General features: G+C 44.4%; 1 protein-coding gene across 1 annotated transcript in view; it reads right to left on the reverse strand.

Annotated features, from left to right (window-relative positions):
- Positions 1-16,016, reverse strand: part of tmprss15 (transmembrane serine protease 15) — an 87,522-nt gene that overhangs the window by 64,754 nt on the left and 6,752 nt on the right. Inside the window, exons 3-5 of the mRNA XM_080203205.1 lie at positions 15,258-15,325; positions 5,687-5,838; positions 2,900-3,019 (exon numbers count right to left, since the gene is read on the reverse strand). Coding sequence (XP_080059331.1) covers positions 2,900-3,019; positions 5,687-5,838; positions 15,258-15,325 — 340 coding nt within the window. The remainder of the gene's footprint in view (positions 1-2,899; positions 3,020-5,686; positions 5,839-15,257; positions 15,326-16,016) is intronic.

A 16,016-nucleotide genomic window follows, 5' to 3' on the forward strand; every position in this document is an offset into this window, starting at 1 on the left:
GATTAAGCTAAATGGCTGAATAAAGTTGATAAGTGTTAAGCTATAACTGGCATGGTGGCATAGTGGCTAGCACTGCTGCCTTACAGTACCAGGGATCCAGGTTCAACCCTGTGTGAAGCTTGATGTTCTCCCCGTGTCTGTGTGGATTTCCTCCAGGTGCTCCATTTTGCTCCCAAAGATCAAAGATGTGTGGGTTAGGTGGATTGGCCATGCTAAATTGACCCTTAGTGTCCCAAGGTTTGGGGGATTAGTGGGGTAATGCATGGGTTTAAGGGAATGGGGCATGGCGTGGGGCTGGGTAAGATGCTGTATTGGAGAGTTAGTGCAAACTCGATGGGCCGAATTGCCTTCTTCTACTCTGTAGGGATTTTATACACTATCTTGACCAGAAAGGAATTAAGGGGGAAAATTTCAGAGGCATTAACCACAACTCTCCTGTTCTTTAGATACTGGGATGGTGTCAGAGTATTGGAGAACTGCAAATGTTACATCCTCTTCGAAAAAGGGTGTAAGGATGAACTCAGCAGCTACAGTTTAAGGTTGCGGAAACAATACCCTTGTAGAAACAATACTCTGTGACAGAATTAGCAGTCATTAACTTTGTGGATGAAGAAATGGATACCATCACTGATTTGTTAAAAGGCAAATTGTGTTTGCTCACTTGATGACATCATTTGATGAGTTACCGAGAGGGTTGCTGAGGGTAATCTCTTTGGTTCCTGAGACAGGGGCTTCAAAAAGGCATTTGTGTGATGACTTCAGCCAGGCGAATGAGGTTGGCTTGCTAGAGTATGAATGACCTGATGAGCCTTCTTCCTTGTGGAGTCCGTAGGCCATGTCTATGTTTTGTGTTTTAGATTGCACACCCTTTTTGTTTTCCTGAAAAATCTTTTATCAACGTTTTGTTTGCACTTCAGTCCCACGCTCCTGATCTACGGGCACCTGGTGCGGGGAGGGGCGGGTGGGGATGACGACCTCCTCGTGAACCTGCTCTTGGGCCTGGCGAGGTGTGGGCAGCGGGCAATCAAAGGGGTCGTCCATCCCGACAGTCTGCTCCTTTACCGCGGCTACGTTCGCGGCCAGGTGTCCCTGGAGAGGAAGCACGCGGTGTCCGCGGGTGCAGTCGACGCCTTCTGTGCCCGCTGGGCACCGCAGGGGCTGGCGTGCGTTATAGACCCCCTCAATCACATTTTGATTTAATGTTTTAAATTTCCTTTGGACTTTGGTTTCTGTTCGGGCCGTCCCCCCCGCTTCCTTTTTGGGGGGCTGCCCCTCTTAATTTGTCCCTAAGTTAATTTGAGTTATTTTTGCTCGTTTGGCTAACAAGAGCTACCTGATGAGTCCTAATTGATGATTAAATCAGGGAGCCTCATGCTCCCTATTTAAAGCAGGTGTGTCAGACTCCCAGCCTGTATTCAGCACAGAGTAACTAGAGAGCTGGCTGTGTACAGATGTATGGTGTAAATAAAATAACTTGGTGATGGGACTTTCACCTCTGTGGAGTTATAATTTGATAAAGTGCCACTTGACAGGCTTTTTAGCAAAGCTGAAGGCAAAGAAATGAAAGGGACAAAATTGGCTGAGTGTCTCAGACAATGGAGAGTGGTGGTGAATGGTTATTTTTCAGACTGGCAGAAGTGTGATAGGTTTCTGGGAAAACTGCTTTACTTGATACAGGTTAAAGACCTAGACTGAGGTGAAAAGGGCAAAATTTCAAACTCTGCATGCAACACAAAACTTGGAAATATTATGAACTCTAAGAAGGATGGAGTTAGACCTCAAGAGGATATAGATGGCCTGGCAGATTGGGCAGAGAGGTGACAGAAGCAATTTAATGCAGAGAAATGTGAAGTGATGCATTTTAGAAGGAAGATTGAGCAGAAGTAATTTAATATAAGGGGTGTTCTTTTAAAGGTGGGGCAGGAGCAAAGATACCTTGGGTATAATTGCACAAATCATTGAAGAGGGAAGGCAGAACTGGCAGGGAGCCAGGATGAACATGATAAGCTGAGTTCCACTCTCTTGTGCTGGAACCATTCTATGATTCGTTCAGTAGGCAATATAATCCCATGACTGGGAACAGTTTTATTGGACACTAAACAAAGCTTCAAGTCAATGCTCACCACCTGATTGTTTCAGTTCAAGGCATTGTGGCCTCTGGGTTGGATTTTCAAGCTGCGTGAGTCCCAAAACCAGAAATTCCCACCTGAGGTCAACAGACCTTTGAATGGTTCAGCAGATGTCCCGTCCCTTCTGTTACGATTCGAAAGGCAGGGAAGTTTCACTCTATATTTACTCTCATCCTTTGAGTTTTAAACTGTTTCTAATGAGGTAATTCTTGCATGTGTGGAATTAAATTGGAGAGGCACGGTGGCACAGTGGTTAGCACTGCTGATTCACGGTGCCAGGGACCTGGGTTCAATTCCTGGTTTCCGTCACTGTCTCTGCGGTACATTCTCTTCACGTCTGCGTGGATTTCCTCTGAGTGATTCAGTTTCCTCCCACAGTCCAAAGATGTGTTGGTTAGGTTGATTGGCCATGCTAACTTGCCCCTTAGTGTCCCAATAGGATGCGTAGGTTAGAAGGATTTGCAGGGTAAATATGTGTGATCACGGGGATAGGGCTTGGGTGGGATTATTGTCAGTGCAGACTCAATGGGCCTTTTTCTGCACTGTCGGGTTTCTATGTTTCTAAACAATAAATACATATTTGACTTGATAATTTGCATGACAATGATAAAATATTTCATGTCAACTCTCTGGTAATCAATAATTAAATATATTTTAAGCACTTTGGACAAATAATTATCAAGTATTCACTCTGATTGTTGGATTAAATTAATTATTAACATATATACATAGGAAATCCAAACTAAGATATCTCAAAAGGAGATAAATACCGCAGTGTTGTTCATTTTCATCTGAACTGTCAGGACAATTCACTGCTCCATTGCAGAACAAGTCTTGGTCAATACACGTTATGCCATCAGCACACACCCTATTTCCTGGGAGGCAATGTCCTTTGACAGAAAGAAATAAAACAATAAGTACAGCCAAGTTGCAGTAACAGTGAAACATTTCTCTTCAGCTCCTATTTAGGTTAGCTCTGCTGCCTCACCGAGCCAGGGACCCGGGTTCAATTCCAGCCTTGTGTGAGTGACTATCTGTCTAGCGTTTCCTGTTCTCCCCGTGTCTCCATGGGTTTTCTCCGGGTGCTCCGGTTTCCTCCCACATTCCGAAAGACATGCTACATTGTCCCTTCGTGTCAGGGGGATTACAGAGTAAATTTATGGGGTTATGGGGATGGGGCCTGGGTGGGATTGTTGTCAGTGCAGGCTCGCTCAATGGGCCAAATGGCCTCCTTCTGCACTGTAGGGATTCTATGAATGTACAATTACCAGAATAGGTCAGAGAAAGAACTGTCAGTCAAGAAATATTTGGAGGGATCAAGATATTGAATTTAATGATCAGCCATGATCATAATGATTGGCAGAGCAGGCTCAAAGGGCCAAATGGCCTTCTCCTGTTTCTAGTTCCTATGTTTCTTTATTTCTATTTCCACTCCCTCTTCCATTTCTCCTCCTCTTGTGAAGTCACTGATTCATTGAGTTAAAGAATTTTATGGCATGGAAACTGGCCCTTCAGCCCTATTTGTCCATGCCATCCTGTTTTTAACCATTAAGCTAGCCTCAATTGCCCGCAGTTGGCCCATATCCCTCTGTACCCATCTTGACTGTCTAAATGCTTTTTAAAAGCCTCTACTACGACCTCTGGCAGCTCATTCCAAACACTCACATCCCTCTGTGTGAAAAAATTGCCCCCCTGGACCCTTTTGTATCTCTCCCCCCCCCCCACTTTAAACCTATGCCCTCTAGTTTTAGACTCCTGTACCTTTGGGAAAAGTTGGATGCGGTTCTAAAGATGCTGGCTGTCCCTGGCATCCTTCCTTAATTCAGCCGTCAGATGCGGTTAACATATATTTTGCAGCACTATCCTATGAAGCTGCTCTGGATGCACAGGGTTCACATACTCAAGGTGATCAAGTCTACATGCGGCCAACCCAGAATTGCAAATGTCACCCAGATCCCGGGAACAAGTGCACTTTTCGATCATGGAATGTCATCATGATCAGAGGCATCCCGCTAAGTCCAGGATCACCCTTGTTACATGAGCTGGCATCAGTTGATTCAACATGGACAGAGAGTTTCAGGTTCTTTGATGGGATCAACTTTACAAATAGATGCAGAACCTGTGTAGATAGAACCTATGTAGGGAGGGAACACACAGGTTCACTGTGCATTAATCCTTCAGTAAGATGGGGTGCTATGACCTTGACATAAAATTGACCTCAATATTTCAATTGAACTCATTGATCTCTGTATGGGATACAGACCTGTTGTTGGTGTTGGCTCGTTCGATGTTTGCTGTGTTGTCCACTCCTCTGGTGCTGGTGAGAATATGGAATACAAACAGTCACTTCTTAGGACACAAATCGAATATAATTGAAAAGATCGAGAAATTGTTGAAGCTTTTCCATCCTGCACTCATTAAGACAAATATAAGAATGTCAAATGTAATTGTTTGAAATTTGGTCTTCTTGCAGTTGTCCTGATGAGTGCAAAATGATTAAGTCTAGAAACATGTCTCTTTCTTCTGCAATAGTAAGTAATCAGCTCAGTTATTTCTTATGTTCTTAAACATCAAACCCTAGTATTGAAACAGAGAAAACACTAAATCATCACCTACCTGTTGTTGGCGTTGGCTTGCTTGATGGTTGCTGTGCTGTCGATAGCTCTGGTGCTGTCGAGTGTAGAGAAATGAGCTCAGTAAAACATTAAACCCTAGTATTGAACAGAGATAATACTAAATCATCACCTACCTGTTGTTGGCATTGGCTTGCTTGATGGCTGCTGTGTTGTCCATTGCTCTGGTGCTGGAGAGTGTAGAGAAATGAACTCAGTAAAACATCAAACTTTAGTATTGAAACAGAGAAAACACTAAATCATCACCTACCTGTTGTTGGCATTGGCTTGCTCGATGGTTGCTGTGCTGTTGATAGCTCTGGTGCTGGAGAGTGTAGAGAAATGAGCCCAGTTAAACATCAAACCTTAGTATTGAAACAAAGATAACACTAAATCATCACCTACCTGTTGTTGGTGTTGGCTTGCTTGATGGCTGCTGGGTTGTCCACAGCTCTGGTGCTGGAGAGTGAAGAGAAATGAGCTCAATTAAACATTAAACCCCAGTGATAAAGTAGGCATAATGACCAGAATTCTCCCACCTTGCCTGCAGCTGGGATTCTGGGTTAGGGTGCATTGGTCACACTAAATTCTCTCTCAGTATACCCGAACAGGCGCCGGAGAGTGGCAAACAAGGCATTTTCACAGTAACTTCATTGCAGTGTTAATACGTAAAGTAAAAAGTAAAGTTTAATTATTAGTCGCAAGTAAAAATACATTAACACTGCAATGAAGTTACTGTGAAATTCCCCTAATTCCCCTAAGCCTACTTGTGACACTAAAATAAATAGGAAGCTGGGAGTTTCCAGTCCTGCTGCTGTGAATGGAGATTTGACTGAGTGCCAAATTTTCTGCTTTTGCCTCAACAGGGCATGGGAGACCGGAGAACTCTGGCCTGACACTGTACCCAAGTCATCACTCCACTTCGGCCTCAGTCTATCCCCTCACCTGTGATCTGGATGCTCTCTTTGTCGATTTGGAAGTTTCCCATAAATGACCCCTGGTTAATCTCGATGGCGGTCAACATTTCCGTCTTCACCTTGGTGTTTGAGACAGAGGTGGAGAAATAGAGGTCGAACAGTACAACCACACTCCCATTCCTGAAAAGCACAAGTAACAGCAACAACTTGCATTTATATGGTGCCCTTAACATAGTGCAATCATCCTACTTCACAGGAGTGGACGTCAGGTAAGTATTTGACACTGAGCCAATTTTGGACAGGTTATGAATAGAGCAGGTGACCCAAGCTTGGTTTACAAGAGCTTCACAAAATAGGATCGAGAGATAGAGAGAATTCAAGAGCTAAAAATGGTGAACTCAGATAATTTTGGATGATGCTTTAATTTAAATTTAGAGAATAACTACTCATTCACATGTGCTTTGTCTGAAGGCAAGTCCTTGGCTCACTGTCTGAAGATACTTCAAAGAATAAAGAAAATTACAGCACTGGAACAGGCCCTTCAACCATCCAAGTCTGCACTGACTATGCTGCCTGCCTGAACTAAAACCTTTTACCTTTCCAGTGACCATATCCCTCTATTCCCATCATATTTATGTATTTGTCAAGACAACCCTCAAAAGTCACTATCGTATCTGGATGTGCTTTGGGGTGGCGTGGTGGCACACTGGTTAGCACTGCTGCCTCACAGCGCCAGGGTCCCAGGTTCAATTCTGGGCTTGGGTCATTGCCTGTGTGGAGTCTGCACATTCTCCCCATGCCTGCGTGTGTTTCCTCCGGGTGCTCTGGTTTCCTCCCACAGTCCAAAGATGTGTGCGGGTTAGGTTGAGTGGCCATGCTAAGTTGCCCCTTAGTGTCAGTGTAAATGTGTGTTACAGGAATAGGGTCTGGATGGGATTGTTGCTGGTACAGACTCGATGGGCTGTATGGCCTCCTTCTGCACTGTAGGGATTCTATGAGCAGCAATGGTCTCCCTGATATTAAAGCCAATGTCTGTCTCTCAGTCAAAGTCATTGAAACAAATGATCTGATCAATGCCCCATTTTGTAGACCCTAACTGCAAGGCCATCTTTCCTACTATCACAAAGTGACCTTCACTGACTGTGAAGGTCCTTGGGATATCCTGAGTTTGTCTGTCTCCTAAAGTTAAAGAAGCTGTTTGCTCTTTAGGAGATGCAGGAGGCAAGTTTTTTGACACAGGGGAGGTAATGGAAGCAGATACAACAGTGACTTTTAAGAAGCGCCTGGACAAATACATGAATGGAATCAGATGGGAATAGAGGGATATGGACCCCGGAAGGGCACAGGGTTGTTCCTGTGCTGTAATTTTCCTTGTTCTTTGTTTGTTCCAATCTGCTAGCATCTTACAACATAATTCGTGACAGCAGAATTTATGTTGCATTACTGAGAGTATAACGCAGCAAATAATTTACACAGTCTGAAGTGGGGAACAACTCAAGTCAGAGATTGCACATTGGCTGCAACTCACTGATCTTGTTCATCTTGACACCACTGCCAGTAAGAATTGAGAACTTGGCCCTCAGCCAGATCTCCATTCACAGCAGAGGGACTGGAGAATCCCAGCCGCGAGTGAGATCGGAGAATTCCCTCCTATATATACGAGGGCAGGAGATTTGGAGCTCAGCATCGCTCTCACTACACTGCTCGGCTGCACTAATCTGTTAGATTTGAATGAAAGAGTTGCTTTCCCTCCACCACTAACTCACACTGGCAGCAGCATGTACCATTTATACCACAAGGAAATGCTACAGAGGCGAGAGGAAGAAAATAAGAAAGGTCTCACACTTACACAAGGGCCATCACATCCCCAACACAACTCAGGGTGTCAGCTGTGGACCAGTGACAGCTTTCTCACCTCAGTCTACTGGTTAAAGGTTCAAATCCCACTCCAGAAATGTGAGCCCGGTATCCAATCTGACAGCCCATTGCTGTCTTGAGGGAGGTGCATGCTGTATCTAAACTAAAAAAAAACGTTCTTCCCTTCCCCCTGCCTTTTGATGTACCCATCCAGATACTTCTTAAATGAGGGTGGCGGGTGCCTGGAACTTGCTGCTGGGGGAGGTAGTGGAAACAGATACGATAGTGACTTTAAAGGGGTGTCATGACAAATAGGATGGGAATAGAGGGATATGGTCCCCGGAAGGATAGGGGGTTTTAGTTAAGTCAGGCAGCATGGTTGGTGCAGGCTTGAAGGATCTGTTCCTGTGCTGTAATTTTCTTTGCTCTTTGTAAATGTTGCTAATGTGCCTGCTTCCATCGCCTCCTCTGGCAGCGCAAAGCAGGGACCCACCACTCTCCATGTGAAGAACATCCCCCACACATCTCCCTTAAGCTTTCTCCCTCTCACCCTGAACCAGTGACCCCTTGTGATTGACAAGTCCGCCCTGGGAAAAAGTCTCTGTCTATCCACACTGTTCCTCTCATAATTTTGTAGACCTCTATCAGGTCTCCCCTCAGCCTCTGTCTTCCCAGTGACAACAATCCTAGTTTATTCAACCTCTCCTCATAGCCAACACCCTCGAGACCAAGGTACCACATTGAAGGAGAATGGGAGAGCTGTTCCTGATGTCCTGGGCAAATATTTATCTCTCAACCGACATCACTGAAGCAGATGACAGAGCTATTTAATACAGTTTTGTTTTTGGGAGCTTGCCGTGTATAAATTGACTGCCATTATGCTATATTACAACAGTGAAAAAGAGCGGCTAGTTTGGGCACGAACCCGAAATGTATTCCCACAAATGAGAAAAATAAAGCAAACAAATCAGAGCTCCCTGGATGACGAAATAGATTGAGATTGTGATGAAGATGTAAAGCTTGGTTACGCTACAGAACTGCTCCCTTGGCCGGGAAGACTGGTTGTTCATCCTGAAGTTGTGAAAGGCGTAATAGAAATGTCAATTCTTTCCTTAAGCCCAGTACATTACTTCTAACTTGGTGAAGGAATGTAATTAATTAACATTCGCATGGCAAAGAAAGTAAAGAAAATGTTTTTTGGGTGTTGGTAAAGGCAGGGGTTCTCAAGCAGGGATTGAGGGCTCCTTGGCATCCGCAGGAAGGTTTCGAGGGGTCAGTCAAATCTTCAGATTGTTTTCACATTGAGGTTTACATGGATGAAAAATAGGGCATCCCATCGCAGAATTCCTACAGTACAGAAGGAGGCCATTCAGCCCATTAAGCCTGCACCGTCAACCATCCCACCCAGGCTCCATCCCCATAACATCCCCAGCGTATTTACTCTGCTGGTCCCCCTGACCCTAAGGGGCAATTTAGCATGGCCAAAAACACCAAACCCACACATCTTTGGACTGTGTGAGGAAACCGGAGCACCCGGAAGAGACCCACGCAAACATGGGAGAACATGCAAACTCCACACAGACAGTGGCCCGAGGCCGGAATTGAACCCGGGTCCCTGGCACCGTGAGGCAGCAGTGCTAACCTCCGTTCATGCCGCCCATGACTTCTTTGCCTTTCCGTGACGATGTGAGACAGATTTGAGGGGTTGTGAATGCTGCGCTTGTAGCCAGCTTATTAAATAAAATCATTAATTCCTGAATGTGTAAGAGCAATGTAAATGCAATCATCACGGATTTTATTCTCTCATCTGATATAATGGTTGTTTTTCACGTGCTTTTGCAGGGCATTTAATTTTAATTCTACACATTAGCTTAATGTGCATGAAATAACTTGCCAGTCAGCCCGTGTAATGTGATAGCAGGCTGCCTGACTTTAAACAGGATTGCAATGTCAGGGCTATTGATTTCTCAGGGATAACTTGATAGACATTGAAATGCGAACTGTTTGATTTCTCTCTGGAGATGCAGCCAATGTAAAAACAGGTTTTCATTTTAAATAATAGCAGCAGACTTCTCCACATCATCAGTCGCTTGTTATTACAAGACTTGAATACTGCTGGAAGGAGAGACATGCTGCCTGTTTTAATCTCGCACTCATCAGGACAAACACAAGAATGTCAAATTTTAAACAATAAATCATATTATGGGAGAAAAGAGTACGAATTGGTTGCAAGTTGACATTGAATGGCCACCAATGGAAAGAGATGCAGGGCATAATAGGCTCCCCAAGGTGCCGAGTAATTCAAAAAAGCCCCAAGGCTTGAACATATTCCTTTTGTTTGCAGTTTCTTCTGCAGCATACATTCTTGTGATCCTTTGAAATTCGGCATTCTAGTGTTTGTTCTGATGAATGCAAGATGAAAAGTTTCGACAACTTGTGTCTCTTTTCAGCAATCTTCACATTATCAAAAATTGGTTCCTGGTTAAATAAGGGATGGACCGAAAACAAAAAAAATCGTAATTTTCTGTTTTGAAGTTGCAAACTACCATCCACTCTTGCAATATCCAGCTGAACGCGCAGTATTAGCGCTGACTATTGAGGTGCTCAATATTTGGAGCACCAGCAAGTTTTCAGTCCTGAGGGGTGGGATTTTCCATCTGTGCTTGCCCCAAAACCAGAAAACCCCATCCAAGATCAACGGAGCTTTCCATGTTCAGGCTCCTGCCCGTTATTATTCCCATGGTGGTGGGGGAGAGGGAGGGTGGGGCAGGACTGGAAAATTCAGGTGGAGAAGTAGAATCCCAATTCATCGTTGTGAGACTTCTGCAATACATGCCATCAATTCACTAATGTCCATTAGGGAAGGAAATCTGCTGTCCTTACCTGGTCTGGCCTACTTGTGGTTCCAGAAACACAGCAATGTGGTTTAACTCTCAACTGCCCTCCAAAGTCAACTGTGGATGGGCAATAAATGCTGGGGAGCGAGTGATGCCCATGTCCCACCAATGAATAAAAAGACTTTCCTCTGTCCTATGAGTGGAACATCTATTTCCATTGTTCTCACACTGTCTGATTATAGAGTCATAGAATTCCTGAAGTGCAGACGAGGACATTGGGCAAACAAGCCTGCGCAAAGAGCATTTCACCCAGGCCCTCTCCGAGCCCTATCGCTGTAACGCCACACATTTACCACGGCTACTCTATCTAAATATGTACATCCTGGGGCACGAAGGGGCACTAAGGGACTCTCAACTGTCCTCTGAAATGGCCTGGCAAGCCATTCAGTTCAAGGGCAACTAGGGATGGGCAATAAATGCTGGTCCAGCGAACGACACTCATGCTCCATAAATGAATGAAAAGTAATGGTGATTTAAACATTGATCTAACTGGGAAGGGAAACTTCATAGTGTTATGGTGGTCACTTCCCATTTTACTATCACAGGTTACTAACACACATGATATGCCTGGCTGACCTTAACAGGTCTGGTGCAGTTAAATTCATTAAAGTCATTAGCTGCTTGTTTGCCATAGTTTCAGGAAATAAATGTGACCATTAAGAATCTTGCCGAATAGGTTAACACAACCTTTTGCCTTTAACACATATTTGTAACTAAAGCTTCTAAGTATGAATTTGAGACCATGTGGATAATGAGTATGGTTAAACAGCAGTGTTGGAGATCCATTCAGCCTCCTCACTTTGTAAACCCTGACCTTAAACCTACCAGGATTCATCAAAGCTTCGCATAAATTATTTATCACCTGAATCTCAACCCTCTTCTAAAATTAAAGTCAGTTTTTGGACCTAATGCTACTGAAAATGTTGACATTTGGAATTTGGCTTGGGAATGTTTCAGAATTATCCCCAGACAGCTCTACTATTCTGGTCCAAAAGCAAAATACTGCGGGTGCTGGAAATCTGAAACTAAAATCGAAATTTCTGACTCAGTAAGACAGGCAGGAGGTGCATAGAGAAAAACAAGATCAAAGAACAAAAAACAGTATAGCACAGGAACAGGACCTTTGGCCCTCCAAGCTTGCACTGAACACGTTGTCCTGTCTGGACCAACCACTGATATCCCTGTTTGTTCATATGCCTATCAAGATAAGTCTTAAATGTGGCTAACATAACTGTCTCAACCCCCTCACTTGGTAGTGCATTCCAAGCACCCATCACTCTGTGTAAAAAAAATTCCCTCGCGTATCTCCATTGAACATTTCCCCCCTTACCTTGAATTCATGTATCTATCCAGCTAAGTCTTAAACGTCACTAACATGAGCCCTTCAACCACTTCACTTGGCAGTGCATTGCAGGCCCCCACCTCCCTCTGTGTAAAACACATCTCCATTGAACATTTTCACCCTTACCTTGAACTTGTGCCCCCATGTAATTGTCATTTCTGCCCTGGGAAGAAGCTTCCGATTGTTCACCCTATCTATACCTCTCAATTTTATAAACTTTGATTTAGTCATCCTCAGCCTCTGTGAAGAACAATCTTAGTCTATTCAATCCCTCCTCATAGCTAATACCTTCCAGACTAGGCAACATCCTGATAAACCTTTTCTGCACTCTCTCCAAAGCCTCCTCGTCCTTCTGGCAGTGTGGTGACCAGAACTGGAAACAGCATTCCAAATGTGGCCTAACCACATTTCATACAACTGTAACATAGTTTACCAATTTTTATACTCGATACCCCATCCAATGAAGGTAAGCATACCATATGCTTTCTTCACTACCTGTTTCATCTTTGCTGCCACTTTTAATGATCTGTGGATCTGTACACCCAGATGTCCCTGTGTGTTTTTATGCTCCTGATGGTTCTGTCATTTATTTTATCACTCATCTAAATTGGATCTACCAAAATGCATCACCTCTCATTTGTCCGGATTAAATTCCACCTGCCATTTCTCTGCCCAGTTTTCCAGCCTATCGATATCCTGCTGTATTCTCTGACAGTCTTCATCACTATCCACAGAATTGACATTTATCTTATGACAGGTCTCTGGAATTTTTATAATAGGGAAGTGCTTCCTCAGACACAGCAAGGTTGGGAACTTCTGAGTCATGGAACGAAACTTGGCACAAGACACTGGAATTTTTCCTAACTCGCCTTCAAACATTGTTGTGGGAACCCTGGCATCAAGTTAATCTGAGATGCAAGGCCTGGTCACATCCAAAGACATCACATTTGAAATTGCAAATCGTCCCTCAATATAAAGCACAGGGCAAGTCAGTAATGCAAATCCTTGATTCATGTCGGGAGACTGTGAGATTGAACTGTACAGAATTAGCAATAAATGTGGTTTGTATATTTATGACAAATTTAATTAACTGTCTCAAAGAAATGTGTGCATCAGGGACAAGGCCAGCATTTGTTACCCATTGCTAAGGACCAGATCAGAAGCTTCAAGGTCCATTATGAAGTTAGCCTGGATCTTAAATTTTACATTTGATTTTGGCATTGGGGGAGCATTAAAGCATTTCACTCAAGGTGTATTTCAAGTGACCCACTAGGAAGCTTTTATCGAAACAAACTCATTTGGTTCACTAATATCCTTTAGGGAAGGAAATCTGCTGGCCTTACCTGGCCTGGCCTGCATGTGACTCCAGACTCCAGACCCATAGCAATGTTGTTGACTGTTATGAACTTTTAATTACCCTCAGAGATGAGCAACAAATGCTGGCCCAACCAATGACATCCATAGTTCATGAACAAATATATTAAAAGAATTGTCTGTTTGAATAGGTGGCAATAGTTTAAACTTTACTTGTTAGTGTCACAAGTTGGCTTACATTAACATGGCAATGAGGTTACTATAAAAATCCCCTGATCACCACACTCCAGCACCTATTCAGGTGTACTGAGGGAGAATTTAGCGTGGCTAATGCACCTTAACCAGCATGTCTTTCAGACTGTGGGAGGAAACTGGAGCACCCGGAGGAAACCCATGCAGACACGGGGAAGAAAGTGTTGAGCTCCACGCTCAGTGGAGTAGGTTGTGAAGGGATAAATCCTTGCCTTGATTTTGATTGGTTGAGTTTGGTGACTGCAGTTTCCCGTTGTAATGCCTGTGGCGTCAAAGCCAGTGACTACTGAGCTCTGATTATTAAAATGCGGCAGATCTGTCAAAAAGCTGAAGCAGGTTTATTGAATTTTCTCTGGATTTGCGTGTCATATTGGCCACAGTAGAAACAACTCAAAAGGCAGTCAGTAAACTCTGTTTACAAAGTTAGTCTACTTCCCAGACTATAAATTCTTCAAATGTACTGGCTCTATATCATTTCCTGCATTCAAATTTTGTGAAATCTGTGTGTGGTGTGCTAAATATATCCAGATTAATATGCACGTATTGAAGGCAGTATTATTTGGTACTCTGAGGTAACTGAATATCACCGCTATGGTGTCACAGTGGTGAGCACTGCTGCCTCACAGCATCAGGGTCTCGGATTCCATTCCCAGCCTTGGGTCACTGTCTGTGTGGAGTCTGTGCATTCTTCTCCCTGTCAGCGTGGGTTTCCTCCGGGTGCTCCGGTTTCCTTCCACAGTCTGAAAGACGTGCTGGTTAGGGTGCATTGGCCGTGCTAAATTCTACCTCAGTGTCGCCAAACAGGTGCTGGGGTGTGGGGACTAGGGGATTTTCACAGTAACTTCATTGCAGTGTTAATGTAAGCCTACTTATGACACTAATAAATCAACTTTAAGCTTAAACCAGTTGGAACATAGATCACAATGGCTGCAGACTGGAGTACCACACGGTGGCAGGGCAGCTGAGGGCTCAGGAAGGAGCCAATGGAGGCTTGTGTGATCGCCTGTGTGGCCTCAGGAGGTGGCCAATGGGAGTTTGGAGGAGGAGCAGTGGAGGATCTAGGGGAGGGGCGATGTGGGCTCGAGCGGAGGCAAGTCAGGGAGCAGGGGATAGCCAATGAGGCTCAGGACTGGCTTGGTAGGAGCTGGGGAGGATGTTTCCAAGGTGGAGGCGGGGGCTCAAGGGAGGGTGGGGATCAGCTGTGAGCTCAAGAGTGAATGTTTGGGGTGACGGAGGGAGCAGGTCAGTGTGGGACAGAACCATGAGGGGCAATTTAGTCCCTCCAGCCTGCTCCACTAGCCAATACGATCATGGCTAAACTCATCACGACCCCAACTCCACTTTCTTACCCGTTCTCCATAACCCTTCGTTACTAATTAAAAATCTGCCCCTCTACTCCTTAAACTCACACAAAATCCCAGCATCCACCACACTCTGCGGCAATGAATTCCACAGATTCACCATCCTTTGAGAGAAGTAATTCCTTCTCACCTCTGTTTTAAATCTACCACCCCTAAAACCATGACCTCTTGTTGAAATTTCCCCACAAGAGGAACCATCCTCTCCACCTCTACTTTGTCAATCCCCCTTAACATCTGGTACAATTCTCCTGCATTCCAGGGAGTACTGGCCTAAACTGTCCGATCTCTCTTCGAAAGATAAACCCCTCATCGCTGGAATAAATCGGGTGAATCTAGGACGAGCTGGGGGACCATCTGCTTGAGTGAAATCCCCAGTGTGAAGCCACAAACCAGCACTGGCACCAGCTGGAGCTTGGCGCACAGTGATGAGGGTTAGCTGTGGGACAAATCGTGCACACGTGGATGAACACGGTGAGAGCCTAGTGCAGATGCACAATCATTCCTGGCACTTTTAAATTGCAAAGGAAGGGTATTATCTGTATATCGTGTCAGTGTCAAGCTATGTGAGGTACTTACTCGAAGCGTAAAACCTGACAGTCTCTATATTGGTCATGGAGTCCACTCTGCAGGAATATTCTCTGAACCTGTGAAAACCAACGATTGCCACATTACACAAACCATTAGTCCTCAATGCCTGCATTTTGTCCATTAACAATGGTCCAAAATGTTTGGCATAATTTTATATTTAACCTCTATGAACCAGGCAGCACGGTTGTACAATGGTTAGCACTGCTGCCTCACAGCGCTAGGAACCAGGGTTCGATTCCTGGCTTGGGTCACTGTTTGTGTGAAGTCCAGAGGAATCCCCTTCCATTGGTTCAACTCCCCATTCTTCCATCCACCTGCCTTGTTGGGGGCCTGTCAAACAAGCCCTGGGTAAACCATCTTCTCACTCAGTTTTGAACCCCGTATCTATGACACCTTGGCATGGGAGACTGTCTGCGCTATTAGGAAAATGAAGGTAGTTTTAAGAGATTTATATTTGTATTGGTAAACATTAGAAATAAGGTATAATATTAAGTGAATGTAATGAGTCTTCAGAAGCAGAAGTGCCTTCACTGGAATGCCTTTATTTATAATTCCTACAGCAGTGCACAAAGTGTTATCAGTCAGCAGTCTATCTTCAGGAGTGCCAGAGGAATGACACTTCCAGTTAAATGCAAGGAAAAGACTCCCTGATTGGCCCAACAATTGACTCCTTAATGAGGGAGTTCACATTCCAATAGGCCAACCTCAATGGCCTGAATGAAGTCATTACAGTGGGTTTAATTTAGT

This window comes from Carcharhinus amblyrhynchos, chromosome 15 (genome assembly GCF_965287045.1).
Source record: "Carcharhinus amblyrhynchos chromosome 15, sCarAmb.v2.hapA, whole genome shotgun sequence".
NCBI classification, from domain to species: Eukaryota; Metazoa; Chordata; class Chondrichthyes; order Carcharhiniformes; family Carcharhinidae; genus Carcharhinus; species Carcharhinus amblyrhynchos.